The sequence below is a fragment of the Labrus bergylta genome, chromosome 8 (assembly GCF_963930695.1).
Source record: "Labrus bergylta chromosome 8, fLabBer1.1, whole genome shotgun sequence".
In the NCBI taxonomy this organism is placed as follows: Eukaryota; Metazoa; Chordata; class Actinopteri; order Labriformes; family Labridae; genus Labrus; species Labrus bergylta.
The window spans coordinates 11,372,021-11,393,554 of NC_089202.1; the positions used below are offsets into that span (position 1 = coordinate 11,372,021).

Here is a 21,534-nt window from a genome sequence, read left to right on the forward strand (position 1 = left end):
TTTCACTATCTGAGTTGAGCTGTTTTGGAAAGAGTTCACTTTAACTGATGTTCAACCTATGGACAGAATATTTGTATTTAAACGCATCAGGAGAATTATTTTACATATCATTGCAATACATATTATACTGCATATGTTGGGAAGGCTGTTAATTTTTCTTGTGTTGTTTTTAGTTAAAATTGTATGTTTTATTAGAAAACAAACAGATTGGTTGGATTAAAGGCTCTAGAAACATGCATGTTTATGCTCTAATCATCTTAGTAGGGTTTTCTAATTAAGTAGTGTACTGGACTGTAAAAAAATACTGTAAGCTGGTGATTTGTCTTCACCATATGTTCAAAGACCTTTCAGCTTCACTTCACAGAGTCCTTTTCTTTTCTTTTTGACAACATAGATATAAATGCAGCATGTTCATTATGAACCCATTGAGGATTCAGAGAGGTGCCATGTGGTTAGTAGAGCCATGGTGAGATACAAAAGTGTGTTGATAGGGAGTTTGTGCGCAAAGTTGCAGAAGGGAGTGTCACAGCAGTGTTTGGTCATGACAACAAATGTCTTATTAGGGAAGAGTTTCACCGTAGTCTCCACGCCACACTCCTCCACTTTTGCACAACCCAGTGTCTTTACATCCAGAGCGTCAGCTGGGGAGATAAGTGTAGAATCTCAGTTCAAGTGAAATATTAACATAATTTCCCCCCTTAAAATGGTACAGGATCAATTAATGATCGTACACTGGCTAAATGAACAGCCTTTTCAACACACCTGCCTTCCCTCGGCCTGTGTAGCAGAGCTCCTTGTTGCTGCAGTTTGTTTCTGTGGTATAGCAGGCATCCCAGAAGCCCAGGTCACAACGGAAACATTTCAGAACCTCATGCTCCAATCCTACTGAATCCAAGAGCTGCTCTAAGGGCTCCTCCTTGTCACCTGAACCCAAGAAATGCCACAGAAACAATTTGATTCAATCAAGTGTTACCTGAATGAATTTTGACAGAACAAAACTACGAAAACACGATTAAAGCAGCACTAAAATCAGTAAACACTACAAGACAAATGTGCAAAGAACAGAGAATACAGCTTAATGGAACAAAGGATTTGGATTAGTCAGGTGGGGGCTTTTGTATTGCATGTATTAGCTCATTGGACTCATTAGTCAGACGCACTGTCAAATGAAATCAAGCCAAAATGATAAGCCTTATTCTGTTGAGCACTTAAGCATCTCAGAAAGATTTTGTTTATTCTGCAGCAGTCTGGATTTTGTTTCTTTGAGAGGATGACTTGTGTTAGTCAGGAGAGCTCCAAGTCTTCAGGCTCCATAGTGTTTTGATTAAACAGACAGATACTGGAATTAATAGAAAGAGTTGGCAGAAACATACTGTGAGGGAGTGGGAAAAACCCTGAGTTATCCCTGCCCCGTTATATTTCACAGTCCTTAGAAATACTACAGCACATTACGTCTCTGTCAGGGATTTAAGTCCGGAATAGCCCATCAATTTGCCAAATGGGCAGATACAGTGCAGCAACAGCTGCAGCTGATGCTGCTGGTACCGGATTAATCTTCTCTGTGAGGCCATGAGTTGAGCTCAGGGGGGCTAACGATCCTTATTCCCTTCATCTTGTTAGCTAGTACCAGCTCAGGTGAATGAGCAGACAAAAGAGTAGTGAGGCGAGGGCAAATTTACAAAGTATGTTGCCAGTTTAGGGTATAGGGATCTTGCGTATGTACTGCCCCGTGCAGTCTAAGCACAAGAGTACTGAAATCAACCATAACTACACAAATACACATATGATTATTGGGTTCCTAAATTGCTGAAATAGTTTTAGATTTGTTTGACACATAGACAGCTGTTAGGCTGCGTAACTACTGTACCCATTAACCCACTTTTATCAATAAGTATTATTTGACAAATTTTATTCAACAAAATGTTCTGGTTCCAGCTTCTCAAATGATTTGATTTGATGTCTTATCTTATCTTAATTTTTGGTAGATTAAAATGTTGTGGTTTAAAGCTAAAATGACATGAAAAGATGTCACCTATTACATTCTTGAATTACATTTTTCACTCTTTGTTAATAAATCATGCGTCAAGTAATTTAAAGATTTAATTTAAAATCTTTGGATTCTTGTTAATGAAAATAAGTCTTATGCAGGGCTTTATGGACAGTATGAGTATTATGTTCTTTATGTTCTTTATGTTCAGGTAATTTGATTTTAATCAAAAAATCATCATGACATTTGTCGTCATATCACTATAATTAATAAATGAATAACAACAAAATACAATGTGTCACTCTTGTGACATCAATATGATTTTAATGCCAAACTATTGATTAGAAGCAGCAATGTTACACAACAGAAAGCACTGTTTAATTTCCACCAATTAAAATGTATTTTATTCTACGTCCTCTTACCTTGAGCAGGTCCGAGCATCAAAACGGCAAAAGCACAGAATATTAGTCCTTTCATTTTGAATGGGATGCTCCTTCCACTGACTCCAACATGAGGACTGTGGAGAGGAACAAACTCAGGACCTGAAATTGGATTAGTCTGGACATCAGCTGCTCTTTTTCCCGCACTGAACACAGCTGCTGAATGGCTGTAGATGATCAAACAAGGGATGTCCTTGGGGGAAATACCTGCAAATGATTGGCCTCACCTTGATTGTACAATTTGGAAGAAAAAAAAGGTGGAGATGGAAAGTTAAGGATTTTGTTGTCCTTTTTAATGTCAGAAAATGTCATTTGGTTTATTAGCCATTTCAAAAGATGATACAGTGTGAATGTTACAAATAAGACCAAGCTGAAAACTCATCCCACTGTTTTGTTGACATACTGCATGCCAGATATAGAAACATTACATTAACAGAAAGCAGCAGATGCTTAAATCTTGTCACAGAAGATGTCTTAACTGGACCCTTTTTCCTGCTGAAACAGGTGAAATCTTTAGTAAAAAAGGCTGGTTGATCCTCAAACACTCACACCTGTCATACCAATAAAAAGTGTTGATAATCGCTCTGCTGGAACGAAGACGTTGTGTGGATCCTGAGTCAGCGCATGGTTAAGAAGCTTACGGCCTCCAGTCGGTCTTCTAGGATATCACCCTACTTAATCTCTCAGAGGAAGGGATAGATTCAGTTATATTTTAAAAAGAAACCGAGTGACATTTTTTGTGACAATTTTGTGACAACAGATACACTGATTTTGTATTTTGTGTTACTGCTGCGCTGTTCACTATTTTAAATCAAGCATTATGAATAAAATGTGTTAATTAAGGATGGTGTTAAAAGGCCCACTCACATGACCACAGCCGTAACAAAAGCGTAGTTTAATTATGATATTTATTACAGCAATTCCTACAAATATGGTTTCAACTTCCAAAATGTGAGTTTTGTTGCTTTACTTTGTTTTACTTGATCAAAAACTGAGTTAGGGCACCGGTAGCCTAGTGGATTCAAGGGTTCAATTCTGACCTGTGGCTCCTGTCCTGCATGTAACTCCTGACTGTCTCTTTCCCCGATTGCCAATTCTATCCACTCTCCTGTCTCTACAATAAAGGCTCAAAAAAGCCAGAAAAAAACAACAACAATAAACTGAGTTTGAGTTTGAGATCCCTTCTAAATACAGGAACTTTTGAGAAATGTATCAGCTTTCTTTCTTTTACATATTTGACCATTGTGACCAAAATAAACGACCAGAAAAACAGTTTCAACACAGCATAGGTTTAGCTTCTGAACAAATTGACATCTCTAATAGATAAAAAAAGACAAAATAATATGAATATATTTTATTAAATATAAATCCTCAGACTAACAAAGAGATGAAACAAATGTTTAGAGGCAGCTCTGCCAATCAGCATCTCCCCTTGTGTAAACACAGCAGCTCTTCTCACAGTGAGAGGGAGTTATGTGTGTGAGTGTGTGTCGAGTTAGAGCTGCGTTTCTGAGCTTTAAGTGCGAAGGAGGCTGCTTGAACCTCGTTGGAAGATTCAGACACATCTACCAAACTTAGCCCTGCTCCTGAGAGATGCATCCAGCACCTAAAACAGCATACCGTACCTACACATCACACCTCTTCTGACTCTGTGTGTGTGTGTGTGAGAGAGAGAAAGAGAAAGATGGGTGCTGTATGTGAGTGAAATGTGAGGCTGCAAATTACTGTACACTTCAGTCTTAGTCGTCATCTGGATGGCAGGATCCCAGCATGGGCCCAAACAACAAGGAAATACTCTGCAGTCCTAAAGCACCTATAAAAGCCTTCAGACTGATCCCCTGTGTAATTAGAAGCTGGAGGAGAAAATGCTGGTGATAATTAAAATCCTACCCCTGTTACCTCTCAGCCTGTTCAAACATGCTCGGCCTGGATTCACTAGAACTGACATTATTTTACTGTTTTTGTTTTTGTTTTGTTTTTCTGGCTGCAGGATTGAGATGATGGAGGATGGAGTATTTGAATAAAAGCGTAGGAATCAGATGATGAACAGGAGGAGATGAAAGGTCGGGATGGTGGGAGAGTGAGGCTTCAGTTACACGATTCACAGAGCCGCTTTTTCTCAGTTACGCTGCGTCAGGAATAACTCATAACCGACCAGATTTTGCTGGGTTTTTTTTTTCTTCCCCTCTAGCCATTGCTCTTTTCTTTCTACCTACAATCTGATTCAAATCCTCAAAGATCTTGTCTCATCACACCCGAGAATAGGGAGAAAACTGAGGAGCTGACACAAAATTTGACAAAAGAAATTGTTGAATTACAGCAAAAAGAAGAAGAAAAAAAAACCTCTAGTCCACATTGCGTGCGTACAAAGCACCAGCTGGTATTTATAGAGTGGCTGTAGGTGTGGAGTGAGTGCAGTGTGTCCTTTTGTGATCCTCTTGTTTATACAGAGACCCAATTTGCTCTGATAAAGAGTAGATTACAGTATGTGTGAGATTACATAAAGGCTCAATGGACACCTAATCTGGCTCATCCTCTTACCAAACCTTACCAGTGAGGAAATGTAGGCGCTGTATCACCGAGAGAGGATGTGTGTGTGTGTGTGTGTGTGTAAAACAGAAAGGGGGGAGTAGCCTACGTGTGTTCCTCTCCCGCCATGGCACCCAACTAACTTTTTCAGATATTCTCCTCACGTCCTAATATGGTCAAGCAGGCAGTGGCCTTGGGGATTTTGGGCCGGGGTGAGATCAAAGACAACAAGATGGGTCTAGTTGACATCAAACAGCATAGCTCCAATCTCTCAAACGTGGGTGAGTCGGTAAAAGATGTAGGACACAAAAAAAAAAAAAATCGCTCACAGAATGTGACTCAGAGCCACTGCGCCACTCAGAGGCACTAAATCATACCAACACACAGTCTTTAGTTCAATGCCTGCATGTGAAACCAATGTATCTCATCATGCATATTTTATGAGAGTTAAATCAGTAGGAGGTTCAGTGTTGAGTCGGCAGAGGAGAGCCTGTCCGTATGTTAAAGTTGATTTCACTGGAGTTGCAGGACTCTGAGTTGACGGAGGAGTGGGAGATGGACAGGCAGGGGGAGGGAGGTTGAGGAGTCGGCTCCTGGTGGTGCAGAACTCGCGCCAACAGCGTTGATCTTCCCTCCTCATCCTCCCTGTGTTCGTTATCTCTGCCTCCTGCATCTGAAGCAGGCGGTGGGGATGCTCTACTGCTGATGTTTTTTCGGTTCCTGCCGAATGGAGGAGGAGGAGGAGGAGGAAGAGGAGGACCACAGTTGTGTTCTAAGAGAGGGCACGCATGGGCTGGAGTGGCCCAGCACCCCTGCTCTCCATCTCCACACTCCCACTCCGCCTGGCAGCCGAAGCCGGGCCGTTCCTGCAAATCCTCCCAGCAGTTTCCTCCCTTCAGATCCTCCAGGTCGTCGGACATCTCCTGCCTGAGGACTTCCTGGTCCCGGTTCTCATAGAGAAGTGTGGCAGCACAGATGAAAATGAACAAGCCCACTCCCATGACCACAGGACCAGCCAGTTTCATCCTCTCAACGTGGGTGCTGCCTCGGCCGCCCACTGGCTTCGGCGCTGCAGAAACGTAGCCCGCTATTGCGACTGCCATCCCGACCAAAACCACGGCTACACCCAGCAGGAGCCACACGCCGGGGCCAGAGCGCAGGTGAAGTTTGGTCTGGAGGGCTTTGCCTTTTCTCAGGTGTCTGTGGCATGCTGGGAGGCAAGCAGGTGACGAGTAGGACGAATGGGAGGAGGCGGGGCTGCAGACAGGACTGGCTGCTGTCATCCTTTGGCTTCAGATTGAACAGACATGTGAAAAAAAAGAGAGGGAGAGTGTAAAAGAATTAAAGAAGCATGCAGAGACAGAAGGGAGAGCAGTGGTGTTGGAGTGGAGATCGTTTACTCTGCATTGCACACAACAGGAAATAGCAGCTTTAATAAGACATGTGGCTGAGTTAATGAGATGCCAAACCTTATGCAGCTCTTCCAGTGTGTCTCTGGAGCCACACAGAAGCTTTCAGCTCTCCACGGAGCCCTGCAGCAGCCTCAATGAACCCGGACTCAACCCTTCTTGAGCCACTCATTCATCCACATAGGGATAAAATACAACTGACCCCTGTCAGGACTTCATCATTTCACCCAGCCCAACAGTGTCATTATGGTTATAAAGAATACAGCAATTGCTCCAATCGAAGTCATGATATCAATTCCCCGGAGGTAAGTGAACACAACACATTTCAACAGTACGAAAATGAAGCTCGGATATCAAATCACGTCTTCGAAGTGGTCTTAAGCAATGCATCTTTAATGTTACATTTAAATTCCTACCTCTCGACAGCACTGGTGTTGACTACAGAAATCCACTGCAGTTCACTGTCAGGATACTTACACGCAGTCATGATCAAATCAGTTTGAGTACTTGCCTTGTTTTGGACGTAAATCCGAAGCAGAAACTGCCTCCTCGGCATTATCAAATTAAATATCCCCGAGTTGCGTTATTCATCCCAGTCCTCTGTGCGTCTTCTCCAACACTTTCATTCTCGATTAAATCCAGACTTTCACTTAAATCCTCCTCAGATTAACACGCTTCTTTTGATTCTTGCCGTACTGTGTGCAGCGCAACAGCTGGTGCTGCGGAGCACGAAATGAATCTTAAAGTAAAAAAAAAAAAAAAAAAATTAAACAGTTCAACTAAAAGTGGTGCAAAGCTGCTCCCTGCCTCCGTGTCTCCTCGCTCCTTGCGCGCCTCTGCAGCCTGTTTTGATGTGCGAGTGTGTGTCTGTGTGTAGAGGAGGGGTCGTGGGAATCCATGGCTGGTCCAGGCCAGTCCCACGCTGAGTTTAGTTATTCTTAGACATGACCAGACAACACTTCGCTGATGAAGAAGAAGCTGCCTCTCTTTGTCAGAAAGCGTATTGATAAGTAAATGCATTAAATGTTTGTTTTTTGCTATTTTCCTGCAAACTTTCCAATAGGGTACAAGACTTTTTTTTTTTGTTAATGTTTTTTCTACAAGACAGCTATCGTGGCTTTCAATCAAAGCTGTGAGATATAAAGAAGTTTGAAAATGAAGCTGATATAAGGGTAATGATTTGGAGAGAACTAGACCTGAGACCTTCAGCTCATTTCTACTAGAGGCTTAAAGCTCAAGACTACATTAGAAACTACCTGCGTCACACTGGACGTCTGACTTCGTTGTCAGAAGTCAGGTTGAATTGTGGGTAATGTAGGTGCCAGGTTCTGAACAGGAAGATAAACATTTCACATTATACTCTGATATATCTAGTTGTTCTTGTTTTTTACTTATATATGAAATAAACTTGCAGCACTTTTTTAACGTTTGAAATTCTTCACAGTTCTCATGAAATGTTTTTCTTTTTGTAACTACAACTACACTTCTGTCCACATAAAGGACACATCTGGACCAGATGTAGGCCACTTTTGAGTATGGCAACTATATAGAACAATTGTTAGAATTAAGAGATTAATATATCGCGACCTTCGTGATGTTGCCTGTTATGTAATCTACATGAATGTGTTTGTTCAAATGACTGAGACAAAGGACAGCAGGCAGTGTACATCTCATTTATTTTCACCCATTCCTTCAAACAGCCACAGTTACCTCCGAGCCAAAACAGCATACCATTACCTTAAATTAGAATACATAAATAAAAGCTGTTTGCATATAAACAGTTGCTGATGTACACAATCCAACTTGCTGAAGAAGTACAGTTGAATTACAAAGACATTGACAATGTTTTGTTTCTCAAAATCTATGTATGAATTGAGGCTCGTATTTTCCAGTTCACTGCCTCGATGTCCTCGCCTGTGGACAGAAGTCAAGGCTTTGCATAACCAAGCAGGAGTAAACTGTGTTAGGGAGCAAGCAGAGTCCTTTTGTAGATGTTTTTATATATATATATTTACAATGAGACGATCAATATCAACAACACAACTAAAAGCTGTTTTTTCTTTTTTTAAACATTCATATTCATGTGCTGTTACCGGAAAACGAAAGAATGAAGCTGATAGAGAAGAACAGAGCTGGTTCATCGTCTCATTCCACCTTAAAAGACTACAAGTTTCCGTGATTTAAGGTTTAGCCCTTAGCCCTGCTTTGTCACAAAACAATCCTCTGACCAGAAAAGCAACAAACACAGACTGGTGGGAAAATACATGCTCATTTCTCAAACACACTTAGTCACATCTGTACACACACACACACACACACACACACAAACACACACAAACCTTACAACCCCCTCCTCTTTCAGTTGCAGCCAACTCCAGTTTAAACAAACTCTCTTGCCTCTGGGCTTTTAAAGCGGCTCACTCTCTCCATCTATAGGACAATGTCTGAACTACATAGTGCTTCTGCTCCACTGGGTTTCACATTTAGAAACCTCTTACTGCCCCACGATTGTATTTTGCAGCTTAAAAAAAAACAAAAAACGTGATGTTGCCAAGTAAAAAGCAGCAAAGCACAAACTTGCTTGTTTATCATCTGTGAGCTCAAGCACAATTACTCTTTGAAGAAAACAGAAAAAGCAACAGAACGGTGGCACTAAATCCAATCCAGAAACTGTACAATATTAAGAAGCGTTGAAGGTGACGATAGTTGTTTTTTTTGATAATTCAGTAAACAAACACGATATGAGTCAATAAAGCCTCATGGTTTCATGTAAATCTCTCTCTCAGGGTTCATCAGTACAGTCAATAATGGAGAGAGAAGGGATTGGGGGTTTGGGGGGCTGCACGATGATGGACGTTTTTTTTTCTTTGATGATGGCTTTCACTCGTTTCTGTTGTGTAGCTGCAGTTTTTTGCAGCGTCTAATGGATGAAACTGTTCAGGCTCATTTTATCAAAAGTCTTCAGCTGGGTGTTTCAGGAACTGGAGGGAACTGCTCTTACTCCTCGTCTGCGTTCTTTAACATGAGGATGGAGTTGTAGATTTTCAGGGCGGGTCCTAACTTGATTGACAGGATCTTGACGATGTCAGCTTGGGTGAGCAGCAGGAAAGCCTCACCGTCTATTTGCTGTAAGAGGAAAAAAGCTTTTAAAAACGACTGTATTTTATAACACAAAGATGCAGAATTTCATACTTTTAACGGCTCTGATTAGAGTTTTACCCAAATCTGAATTTTCTTGTCTTTCTTTCTTGTCTTTTCTTGATCTTTGTCTACTCTCAGGTTGTTAATTTGCACATTAACTAAAGTCATGAAAATACCTCCTGGATAGTTTATACAAAGGTCTTTTGGTAGGAATAAATGTGTGTAGACCTGCTCTGTTGGAATTTCATCAGTGAAAACAGTTAAAGGAGCAATATGTAACTCTGACACAGTGTTTAAAATTGGTACTTCGGTCCAAATTCAAAACATTGAAGAGAGCTGTCTCCAGTTGCCATGTAGCGGAAACAGAAGCTTTAGTGTTTGACCAGCTCTGCATCAGTCTTGAAACCTCTCTGAGTTCTAACCTCTCCAATTTTAAAAAGCATCTCCAATATTTATCCTACTATTACCAAGTTTACGGTCGTGGAGCTTATTAGAAAAATGCAGACGCTTTTAAATTCGGGTAGAATCAGTTATATCTGAACTAGTTTGCTTGCCTGCTTACATCACTGCAACACCTGCTGGTTTGCTGTTTGCCTGCCAAACCGAGGGGTGTCCATAACGGCTGTGTGGGGGTTCCTTAAAACTGTCCACCTTCTCTGGTCAAAACAACAATCAAACATTCTGGACTGGAAATTAAACTAAGGAGGACGACATACCGGCTGCTGTATTGTTGTCAGAGAAGGCAGCACTTCAACATAGCATGTTTCCTTAATGTCAGATGATATAGTTTTTGATTTCATTTCATGATTTCATCATTTTATGATTTCATTCAGTAGATATCTTATATATTGGTCCTTTAATACTTATGTCTTCAAGGTGTTTATTTGCGGCTGGATATTAAAACATGTCCACAACTTGCTGGTCAGCATTTCAATCACATTACCCACATTTGTAACTATTTCTTAACTATATGTTTTATATTTTAATTTGATCAATGACTTAGGTTTGCTAAGGTGCTAATGTAAGGGACAGGAGGAGGAGAAGACTGAAGTGAATACTATGGATCTCTGTAAAGGAATCATAACCTTAAAACAAACAACAAGCAAAGCAAACAACAAGCAAAGCAAACAAGCTGCAACTAAGCTCCTACACCCCTGACATCCTTTAAGCATGAAAGAGAATTTTTAGGAATTGCTGATATTTTTGTGAAACTGCTTTATTCATTTCTTTTAGCCCTTTAAATCAGTGCTGCACCTGAGAGTGTGCACTCAAAAGTGTGCACTTGAAAGTGTGCTGTGCAATTGTAAGCGTTCACTTGTGCAATTTGAACCGTGAAGATTTCTCTTTAACGTGTGCCCTTATGCACTTCAGAGTGTGCACTTTGCACTTGAGAGGGTGTTCTTGAAAGCGTCATATTAACTGTGATAAAATGTATACATTTCAAGTTTGGTTGTCATGTAAGATTTATGTAAAGATTTTTTAGAATCTTTAAAGAAGATACAGCAGAAAATTATAAAGGTTTTGAACTAAAAAAAAAACAGAAGTTGACTTGGTCTCCTCTCTATTCCTAACATTTACACTTCAAGCAGTTATAGATCAACGTCATCATTACTTTGTGTTCCTGATCATCTGCTGGCTACTTTCCAACTATCTGGAGACTGAGTATGCCCCCTTTACATTAAACTGTTTCATTTAGTCCTAAGCAAAAAGTTGTAAAAACAAAACCTGAGACATTTTTGCTGAAGAAAATGAATTTGATTGCTGACATCTTGTGTATGTAATAAATATAATGGTGTAGTAAAGGGGCACTTCTTTGACTTTATTGAATACCTGTATATAACTTTGGTTTTTATCAACAAGAAATTAGCTTCTTATTAGGGTGCATTCATTTTTGAAAGCATCCCTTGAGGGAGGAGACACTAAACTAACTATAAAGATGATTTTAATAATGTATTATTTAGAAACTCTAAATGTTATTTTCATAAAAATGAATGACATTTTATCGAATCATGCAGCTCCACAGAAAACACAAAAGGAAGTACGGTAGGTTTGTTGAAAAGTATTGATACTCTTTTCCTCCATGTGGTTTATGTCAGACATACTACAAGCAGGTAGCAACACAACTACTTAAATATTGAACTGATTGAGTCAGTGCTTATGTAATGCATCCACCTGTGTGCACCTTATGTATCTACTCTGAAGATCTAGCACCTATGCACTACACTAAAAACAGAGATAAGAGCGTTCCCCTGCTCTCTCTCTAAACAGTATACTGTATATATATTTTAAAAACACAACAAGTGAAGTCAGCCCCACTGTTCAAATAAAGACACTCTCTGTACATTACACGGAATGAAGTCAAAAGAAAAAAAATGGAAAGCCAATGAGGTATTATAACAGAGTGAACTCTTTAATGAGATACTCGAGAAGTTTTTACTTTTTTTTTTACAGGAGCAGGGGAGCCCAGGCTTGTGTGCTCGTGTCTTATTCTGTTTTTTTCCCCCCTATTTTTTCTATTCTCAATCAACATTGTTGAATAAAGTTGAATTCCGAACATGAGTGATCACGCCGTAACTTCACAGAGTACAATAAATCATCACAAGCAAAGAAGTGCTTACCTCCGTTTTAAATGTGGCTGCGTGTTCTTTACATCCTGGCAGTCCTTTCACAAAGCCAGAAACCTGATGAACACAGAGTAATACCTTAGAGTAAAAAGCTACAAACATGGGATGATACAATCAATCATTTTTTTTCTACTTGTGCAGCTCAGTTGTTAACCTGACTCGCACTGTAACAGCCATAAATCTCTTCTTTAATACACATGAACAGTGCCCCTGAGCTGTGGACCTGCATGTTGGATGAGGAGTGTGGAGTATGTGTCTGCTTTTCATGTGTGCGAGCATGTCTGACCTCCTCAGCGCTCCAAGTGGCCACTCTCTTGGCAGTCAGCCCCAGGACCTCAGGCAGCAGCTGGCAGTGCTTGTCCCAGCAGAGAGCCACCCGGTGAGGGGGGGAGGCGGAGATGCCAGGGGAGAACACAGACTCATGGAGGGCCTGCTGGAGAGAGATGGCATCTGGAGAGGCTGAAAACAGTGAGGAGGAGGAGAGGTGTCAGTAGGGGTGAGTAAGTGATTAATGTACTCACATTTTTTGAGTCTCATTTTAAATTCACACACACCTTTACTATCGCTGATTTCCTCTTTCACATAATGCATTTTCAGATATTTAGGAACTGGAGCCGTCCTGTAATAAAAAATAAAAAATGAAATCAGAAGTTACTTTCTAAAACAGAGGGAAATCTTCTACACAGCACAAAGTTATGGTGTGTGTACCGTTTAGGCCTCGTTCCATTGTGGCTCTGCTCACTAGCTCCACTTGGTGGCTCTTGTTGGCTGTTGCGTCCTGAACGGTCAGCTTCCACTGTCACCGGTTTCCTAGCAACACAAATAACCCGCTCTCAGGTACCAGTGGATAGAGTTGTAAGCCTAACAGTGATAGGAGTTCTCGGGATTGCTTTCAACATGTGTTATTTGTTCTTGGAGTGACAGCCGTGTGCACAGCAAACCTGTTCTGAGCGTCGTCAGCTCCCTCTGGCTGCTCTGGCGTTGTGGAGGTAGGTATGGTAGCGATTGTCTGAGAGTCAGGCCGACGACCCCGAGGATGAGGTCCACTGAGGGTGAGAGGTCGTTCCCCGCTGAGTCGGTCTGGAAGCAAGCCCTCTTTGTTCAGGTTCATCTCAGAGTACGGACAGCTCACCTGACTGCAAACATACAGACATTCAAACTTTACACAATCCTAAAAGAAACACTCCACATTATGCACAGCAAATCCTCTTTTTCCTTTACATCGTCTCAGTTTGACAGGTTACAGCTAATGGAAGGAAAAGCAGCTCAAGAGATCACCCTAAGGATTCAAACTCCCACACAAACACAAGCAACACATTTACACTGCTGACAGCCCACACGGGTATAAATGACATTTCAGAACACGGAGACTCATGCTTCTCCTTCTGTAATTATAAAATACACAGTCCCAAAACATGGATAAAGGATGAGAGGAGATTCAATAATTAATGTGTTGCTTAATAAATAGTGACAAGATGCAGCAAAGATGGAGAAGAAATTAGAAAGTGAGAAAGTACTTCAAAAAGTATTTAGGGTACAATGTAGTCAAGTATTTAGAAATGATTTATCATTATTTAAATGACGATTATTACACCATAGATTAAGTCTAATAAGATTCAACTTTTACTAAAAAAATAAGAAGATAGGTTCACGATATAGTAAAGAGAAGTTGTTAAAAGAACAAATGAAATGTAAAACAAAGAGACTGAAGGCACAAAACCTGGTGGATGCTACTAACGTGTAGTGCGTCCCATAGCGAGGTCCTCTGATGTGACCAACCCCGTTGCATCCTGGGGTAGGACATCCCTGTCCTGGGGCAGCCAATAATTCACTGGAGCCTGAAATAAACACCCACACACAAGTTTGAATAAAAACATGCAAAAATCTGTAAGACCATTTCCATTTTAACTTCATTAAAGATTCACCACCACCTCCAGGGGAGACGAACTGCTGACTCAACGTTTTGAAATTTAAGTTCTTTACTGAGAAACTTGAGATTGACTGCACTAAATATCAGACAGATCTTGCCTTAAACAGGTCTCACCATTAGGATATTGTAGTGGATGTCCAGTTTTCTGACACCAGCCTACAGGGTGCAGATCAGGGCAGTCAGTCTCCACCCAGTAGTCATACTCTGAACTCCAGCCATCAAAATGAATCTAGGTGAGCAGACAGGGAGCAAAAGGAGAATTAGACCAAATCTCATTACAGAGAACATAAAAACACATCTCTGCGAGGATAAATCTTCTACCTTTAGTCGGTGCTCCTCTGTGTCCGCTATGGTTGTAACGCGGATGAGCATGGGGTTCCTCTTATCCACAGCTTCCACCTTCATGCCAATCTGGAAGCCGTGTGGAGGTCGCTGCAAACATGGGGCAGAAAAAAAATATCACTAACATATCACTAATAATATTATACTTGTTATAAATCTGACTGTGTTGGTATATCTGTACCGGCTTGAAAGCCCGAGCAGGAGCAGCCTGTGTGCCCGTCTCTTCCAGGTACTTCTCCCATGAGAAACTCTTGGGCTGCTTATATTCTGAAAGGAGCAAATAGACACTGATTAGATCTATCCCCTCTGCAGAAAGTTCATACATTTACAAAGAAGGTTCAGTGTTCTTTATCTACACCCTGTGGATTAAAAAACTAGCAACAATCTGGGCGACCACATGAAACTGATTAAATTAAGCTTAAATACACCTTACAATCCATTTCTAACATTTAAAACTTTACAAAAGCATGTGTATACCACTTTCTATACAAACATAGACAGATGTAATACTATAATGCAATAATATATCATAGTAAATAACATACACTGATGCCAGAAGTAAACAATAGTTTTATCATCTTTATTAACAGAATATTAGTATGTATTAGCATTCATTTCTAACAAAGTAAGACTCTGCATTATTTGGTCCCTACAAGATATGAAAAGAGTTTATACTGACCCACATGTGTCTTGGTCTGTGTCTTACCAGCTGGAGTGGTCAGAGTTAGCTCAGCCTCTTCACAGTACCCCACAGGATGGATGTACGGACTGCTAGCATCACACCTTCAGAGAAAAACAATAACCAGTAAAACAGGCACTCAATAACAGTGATGTAGGATTGACCTATATTTGTGTAGTAATTTACTTTTGGGAACTTTTTCTAATGTGCCCAGTGCCGCACCAGCTCTATAGTCAAGCATGAATGTCTGTGGGTGCTGATGGTCTAGCGGTTATGAAGCAAGCCCCATGTACGGATGCTGTAGTCCTCATCGCAGAAGCCGAGGGTTTGAGTCCGACCTCTGCCCTCTGCCCTCTGCTGCATGTCTTCCGCCACTCTCTCCTCCCTACATTTTTTGTTTCTCTTCAGGCCCAAAAGTAACTTCAAAAAAACATGTTTGTCCAGCCTTAAACTATACTACTATACTTTACTACTATACAAAACTTTTTTGTCCAACTTCCCAAACATGTCAGAACCTCATTCAATTCACCTATTATGTCCTTCCTTAAATACATACATAACAGCTTGAGCTTGGTTTAGAAAAGAGATTGTACTACCATAGATTGTATTTAGATTTAAAGCTACAGCAGTCCTTCCATTTGGCTGGGGATAATCTTTATGTACGACCAGTTCTTTCGATCTTGTTCTCAGTTCTCACCAGTAATCATACGTGTCATCCCAGTTGTCAAAATGTATGAGCAATCGGTTGTCGACCACAGCGGCAATGGTTGCTACACAGATCAATGTCGGGTTCTTTCTATCAACCGCCTCCAGCTTCATCCCTGCTCTAAAGCCAGACGGTGTCACAGACTAGAATTAAAAAAAAAATGCAATTAGAAAACACAAATCTTAAATTAAAGGACAGTCTGAAGGTTTTTGAGCCAACAGATAAGGATTAACACTGACCGTGTTTAGGCTTTTGAAAAGGTGTTTTGGGGCCAGCTGACCCCTGCAGTTCTTCACATACATGCTCCAATTAAAATCTCCATCCTTACAGCCTGCAAGACAAACTTACTCCAGTGGGTTGCTCATTAAATCATGCATAGATTTTAATGTGTGTCTGTGTCTGTTTTTACCTTTAGGCAACAATAATTTGTGTCCATTCTTCTCACACCAGCCGGCTGGTTTCATATCCCACGAGTCTGCGTTTGCCCAGAAGTCGTAGCACTCTGGGTAACCATCAAAGTGGAGTCTTACCCTGTAGCCTTGGATCTGAGAGACAAAGTGATAGTGCACAAGTATGACTCAAGTTCTTCATTATTTACAGAGATAAAGATGTATTTTGTCCTTCAATAGACATAATACACATCAACAATCAGTAACAGTACCTCTGCAACAGTGAGCACACAGAACAGAGATGGGTGAGACGGGTCCAGCCCCTCCAGCTTCATTCCCACCTTAAAGCTGTTCCTACTTTGAGGAAACGACTGGTGCTGTGAAACAAATTCACATCATAGTAGAGTCATGATTAAGCAAATCCATCTGTTAAGAGTTTAAAGAACATTAAAGTGGCAGGTGATTGTAGAGGGAAAAAATACCTCTTTGAATAGTTTAACAGGGGCGGCGATCGACTTCTCCTCTTCCAAGTAAGCAGGCCAGCTCCATGAACGTTTCTTACTGGTTGGGGCAGTCACTAAATAAAGGAATGAATACATGAGTGTTATATACTGCAGTTTGTGCACAAGAAAATATAAATAAATATATAGATATAGATAAATAGGAGTAAAAAAAATTCTCTAAGACTTTGTCTAAGGCATTAAATGGCATTGTAAGTATTAAACGCCCTTTACAGTCTTTATTTCAGTGCACGTTGTCGGTTTGGAGTAAGAAACAATGAGAGACAATGAGAGCACTCTAACATACCCAGTTTGGCAATTTTGGCACCTCTTCTGCCTTTGGCAGTCTTTGCTTTTTCCTACAAAGGAGAAAATGAAATAACATGTTAATAATCAAAATTTGAATATTTTTATCTCACCTAACTTGTGTGATTCTTAATATTAAAATATAAAAGGAAACGAGAGAGAATATCCATAGAAAATAATTTAAATAGAATGTATTCTATTTAATATGGTTGATGCAGTTTAATATAGTTTCAATGCAGAGAAAGAAACTGACATGTTGCACAGAAGGTTTATAAATGTGCTATTTTTCAATTCTTTTCCCTTTGCCCCTTTTTGCAGGACCCTTCCCATTAAACTAGGCGATGAACACTTTAGAGGAAAACAACTGGAGACAAGAGACTTTTTTCCTTACCTCTGGTTCATCTTGATTATCTTCCTCTTCGTCGCCAGAATCCATGTAGATCTTCCTCTTTTTACGCACACGTTTGCCCAGCCTCTCACCCTCTACTGCTTGATTCTCTCTCGCTTCCCCTGGAGACGACCTGCCGAAATGGGACATTTTCTCTTGTGATGAAACAAGAAAAATAAATATTCTGAACACAGAGAGAATTCACTTAGTCATTTGTTTTTACCTGCCACTGGAGGGCTGGGCACAAATGGAGCTACAGAATTTGCCCTGAAAGAGGGAATCCTGGGAAACGCTGCCACCGCATGCCCGACACCTAGACAGCTCCCCATTTGGGCCTGTGTCTGCTGCATTAGAGCCAACTTCAACACTTGGGCCAACCTCCACACTGGGACCCTCCATACTGGGGCCCTCCTCTAAGGACAGAAGCACAGGACGGGGGGCTGGAGGACGAAACAGGATGAAGGAGCTGAAACTCTTCACTTAAAACAAAAAACAAAAAGTAGTGTAAAAAGTAAACACTGCATGTCTTTTAATAACAATTCTGTTTAACTTCTGCTGTCACACCTTTTCCTTGAGATGATCCTGGCTGAATCTTTGCAGCTGGTTTTATAGCTGTGCCAGTCTGAGATTGGTTCTCTGGTGGAGGGGTGGGAGTTTGAGACTGTGCCGGGTCCGAGGTCTCAGACTTAGGTTTTGCCTGCGGCCCCTTGACCTCTATGTCTGCAACAATCTCAAGAGTCCCAAACTCTGTCATGCGGAACTGAAAGAAACAAACAAAAACAACACAATTAGACACTTTTTTAAAGTCTCTTTTAGTCAACTGTTGAGCCAAGATGATGCACCACCCTGAACATCCCATCTCTAAATGAATGTAGTTATTCACAGACAAAATAATAATAAGATCAGTTTTTATGAGTTAACCAAGCCAACCATCTCACAGCTTTATCATGAAACAAAAAATTGGTGTTGGTATTTATAAAAGCTAGATGCTCCCAAAAGGTCCAATTATGCCTTTAAGCAAGCCACTTGGTAAGATTAATGGAAACTGCAAAGAGACAGACAAGATTGTTTTCTATCACTGTTTTCTATCACTGAACTTAGTGAGTATTCATAAGTACTCACATTGCAACATTAGATGTTAGCATAGTTTCAAAACCCAGTGCCAAATTAGGCGTCCACATGAAGTCTCATACCAGTGCTGGTATGAGACTTAATTAGAGCACTTTGGCTGGTTTTGAGGTTTACAAAGTTAAATGAGATGGTAATATTGCATACCTGCTACATATACAACAGAAGACATTGCCTTTATGGATCTGTGTGTGATCACAGACGTGTACACATACATTTACACAATCAGAGACGAGCCTATCAACACATATCCTTCTCTTGTTACCCTGATGTCACTGCCTGGCAGCGTGGCAATACCATCCTTCCAGTCGAGAGCACCCATCATATCAAACTCAGCTCCCTGGGAGGGGGCATCACTTGGTGGAGTGTCAGTCATTCCCACTCCTCCAATATCCCCAACCTGAAAACACATGAAAACAGTCATGTCAAAGAAAAGAAAAAATAATAGCTTTGCCTCTCCCTCCATCTTCCCCTCCAATCAAATAACGCTCAAACCAAACCCAAAACCCCGGCTGCGGTCAACTTCTGCTAAAACATAATCATTACACAAACTCTCACCTCTCACACCACAACATATTCAACACATACAATACACACTGCTCAACTCCTCAACTCTGTTCTACCTCTCAAGTCCCCTTTACTAAGCACCTTCTCTCCCTCCCTGTCTCTCTATCGCTTCTTTCACTTCTTGTATCCTGTCTTAGGTATTTCATATAGTTCTGTAGTTTTTCTGTTCGTAGTAATGATGTGTGTCTATTGATGTCTTAGCATTTTGCTGTCTTTATTTGTTTTATTTTATTATTCACTGTATTTTGGAGTCGTTGTCCTGACCTAGTCTGTTTGTTTGTTTTTTTGTCCCTCATTTGTATATCACCAGTTTGTCACTTTATTGCACCTAATAAAAAAATGTCAAAAGTGATGTCATATCCTGAAAACTGATCCAAAATGTAAAAATATAACAAAGGTTGAATAACTGAAAGAACAGTTTTCTGTGTAGTGTATTAACTGAGCATGACTGTCACAGTTTACCCCCCCCCCCCCCCGTCTGGTTGTACCTACAAAGTGCTGCCAGCCACAGCGAGTGTTTCTACCTGCACTTGTAAACAGCAGTGCCTCACATCACCGCTGGAGGGCGACTGTGTGCAGGCTTTGCAGGATCCACCATGCACTTCGCTTTCAGACAAAACAGTCAGAAATATTATTGTTTTCCCGATCAACAAACACAGAAATGAATGCACAAACGGTGCCATTAGACTGAACCTTGATCAGGATCAGTGACAAACATGGGGAAATATGTCTAAACTTGAAGTTTACCATATAAGTTCATCTTTTCCTCGTTTTAACAGTATCTCTAAAACCCGCTTGTTTTTCTGGCTAAGAATACGTGCGAGGGTAATTTGTATAACAATTGTGCAGCGAACACTGTTTCCTGCACCGATTGTGAAAACTTAAACTCGTTTTTAATCGACTAATAAAACGATATAACGTTTTGGTCCTGACGCATGTTCAACAACACATTAAGGTGATATTTTCTGTTTTCATGTAGGTCATAAGTATGTGAAAAGTACAGAACAATCGCAGCTAATACATTTGCAACAAGTTTGACTTTGCACTGAAGTGTCTCAGTTTTATTCTAGTCATAAATAAAGTGTATGTAAGAGCGCCCATGATTAGCATTCGTCTTATACAAAATGGCGGAGCATAGGAAGAGGCCACCAACACGTTTAAACTATGTAAATTACTCAAGTTACCCATTTAAACAAATCGTGCAAAGCCGCTACGCGTCGAACAATATCAAACGCTTGCTGTGTAATTTCCTGACTTGGTGTTTTTCTTCACTCGGGTTATTTTCTTCACTTTCCCCTTGTCACGGAATGTCAGCCCAGGTTGCTAGCTAGCGCTGACGTGAAGCTAACAGTCAGCTAGCTCCGCTCCGTTCAAATGAACGGAGGGTTTGCTCGACGGCTAGCCGTAGCATTATGACTGGATGCAGCCAGCTAAGGACAATCTGTAATAAATAAGTTTCCCGGCTTATAACAATGGGAAAAACGCATTTTGCAAAACGCCATTATTTCGCACAATATATCCCACACTTGCAGTAACATTGTCCCACTAGTACGAGCTTCAACCTTGTTGCTTCTTTAAATTCTTCAATAGAAACTTGGAAAAAAAAAACAAAAAAAAAACGATTTATTCTTGCCGTTTTAAATCAGAGTGGAAATAACGTTCACTAACGCCAATCAAAAAAAAAAAAAAACAAAGCTCTGTTTTCAAAATGTGCCACTGTTAAAGGCAATGAATGAGTATTAACACCCGTATTGTTTAAAAATGTGGAACTCACCTCGTTTCTGTTTTAACTCTTATTTAGAGCTGGATAGAAGGATGCGCATGCGCGTTAAGATGCGCTGCCTGACAACTTTAGGTCTCGGAAAAGTTCAGTTTACTATCGGTGGTCAATACCAGGCCTGTTTCCGCGAATAACAAGCCCCAAAAACTCAATTCAGTGTCGCTATTACGAATATAACCGATGAGCTGGAGCACAAACACACCCCCCCCCCCTTGCTTTGCTCGCATCAACCTTTAAAGAAGTGTGTCCTCAAAGAAGTACGACTGTGTCTCAATGAAGCGCAGAGACCGCAGTGTCTTCCATGATGACCGCGGAGGACCGGGTTATATACCGTGTGTTCCTCACTTTCACACCACAGACGACCGTAAACAACACATTTCTCTGCGCAAATTACATCAGTGGCGATAATCAGTTTGTACACGATGCTAACTGTCGGATTAAATGTCTAGGACTGTCAAATTCCTGAACTGCTATTTCCAATCAAAAAAACAAAACAAACAACAACAACACAAAAACGTGGCCGTGCACATAATCTGAAACTGGTATTTGCTTCTTTTTTTTAAAACACCTATACGGACATGTCTGTCGGTGCGTTTTAAGGTGGGCTTACCCTGAAATAAAGCCGAACAAGATGTTCACACAATTTCACTTTCGCCTACAATAAACTCGTCTCGTCATAATACGTGTGT

At 40.8% G+C, this 21,534-nt stretch overlaps 2 protein-coding genes across 9 annotated transcripts; both read right to left on the bottom strand.

Annotated features, from left to right (window-relative positions):
• Positions 1-2,698: 2,698 nt before the first annotated feature.
• On the bottom strand, positions 2,699-7,845 carry LOC109989990 (uncharacterized). The gene is made up of 2 exons (XM_065957810.1): positions 6,877-7,845; positions 2,699-6,246 (listed from the first exon to the last, which is right to left on the bottom strand). Exon 2 carries the CDS (start codon positions 6,237-6,239, stop codon positions 5,421-5,423), a length of 819 nt encoding a protein of 272 aa, XP_065813882.1. The 5' UTR covers positions 6,240-6,246; positions 6,877-7,845; the 3' UTR covers positions 2,699-5,420.
• A 179-nt stretch (positions 7,846-8,024) lies between these two features.
• l3mbtl1b (L3MBTL histone methyl-lysine binding protein 1b) lies at positions 8,025-21,053 on the bottom strand. Of its 8 annotated transcripts, none has more exons than XM_020641979.3 (22): positions 20,840-21,053; positions 18,764-18,898; positions 17,935-18,130; positions 17,594-17,849; positions 17,374-17,503; positions 16,984-17,035; positions 16,659-16,753; positions 16,449-16,553; positions 16,197-16,332; positions 16,027-16,118; positions 15,779-15,930; positions 15,082-15,185; positions 14,584-14,669; positions 14,382-14,492; positions 14,175-14,289; positions 13,851-13,968; positions 13,072-13,266; positions 12,839-12,940; positions 12,685-12,749; positions 12,417-12,589; positions 12,125-12,187; positions 8,025-9,491 (listed from the first exon to the last, which is right to left on the bottom strand). In XM_020641979.3, exons 2-22 carry the CDS (start codon positions 18,872-18,874, stop codon positions 9,363-9,365), a joined length of 2,586 nt encoding a protein of 861 aa, XP_020497635.2. In that variant the 5' UTR covers positions 18,875-18,898; positions 20,840-21,053; the 3' UTR covers positions 8,025-9,362. The 8 variants fall into 8 exon arrangements, with proteins under 8 accessions (XP_020497635.2, XP_029134743.2, XP_029134741.2 ...); XM_029278910.2 differs by lacking the exon at positions 20,840-21,053 and adding an exon at positions 20,250-20,663; XM_029278908.2 differs by lacking the exon at positions 20,840-21,053 and adding an exon at positions 19,590-20,174 and having other exon boundaries at positions 15,109-15,185.
• Between the last annotated feature and the right edge of the window lie 481 nt (positions 21,054-21,534).

Excerpts from the sequence above, each read along its gene's own strand:
- LOC109989990 (XM_065957810.1), bottom strand. The coding sequence starts at position 6,239 with ATGACAGCAGCCAGTCCTGTCTGCAGCCCCGCCTCCTCCCATTCGTCC.
- l3mbtl1b (XM_020641975.3), bottom strand. The coding sequence starts at position 19,748 with ATGGCACCGTTTGTGCATTCATTTCTGTGTTTGTTGATCGGGAAAACA. Across the intron at positions 18,131-18,763 it reads TGCCAGGCAGTGACATCAGG|TTCCGCATGACAGAGTTTGG; the intron begins GTAACAAGAGAA and ends TGTTTCTTTCAG. Across the intron at positions 16,333-16,448 it reads GTGTGCTCACTGTTGCAGAG|ATCCAAGGCTACAGGGTAAG; the intron begins GTACTGTTACTG and ends TTTGTCTCTCAG.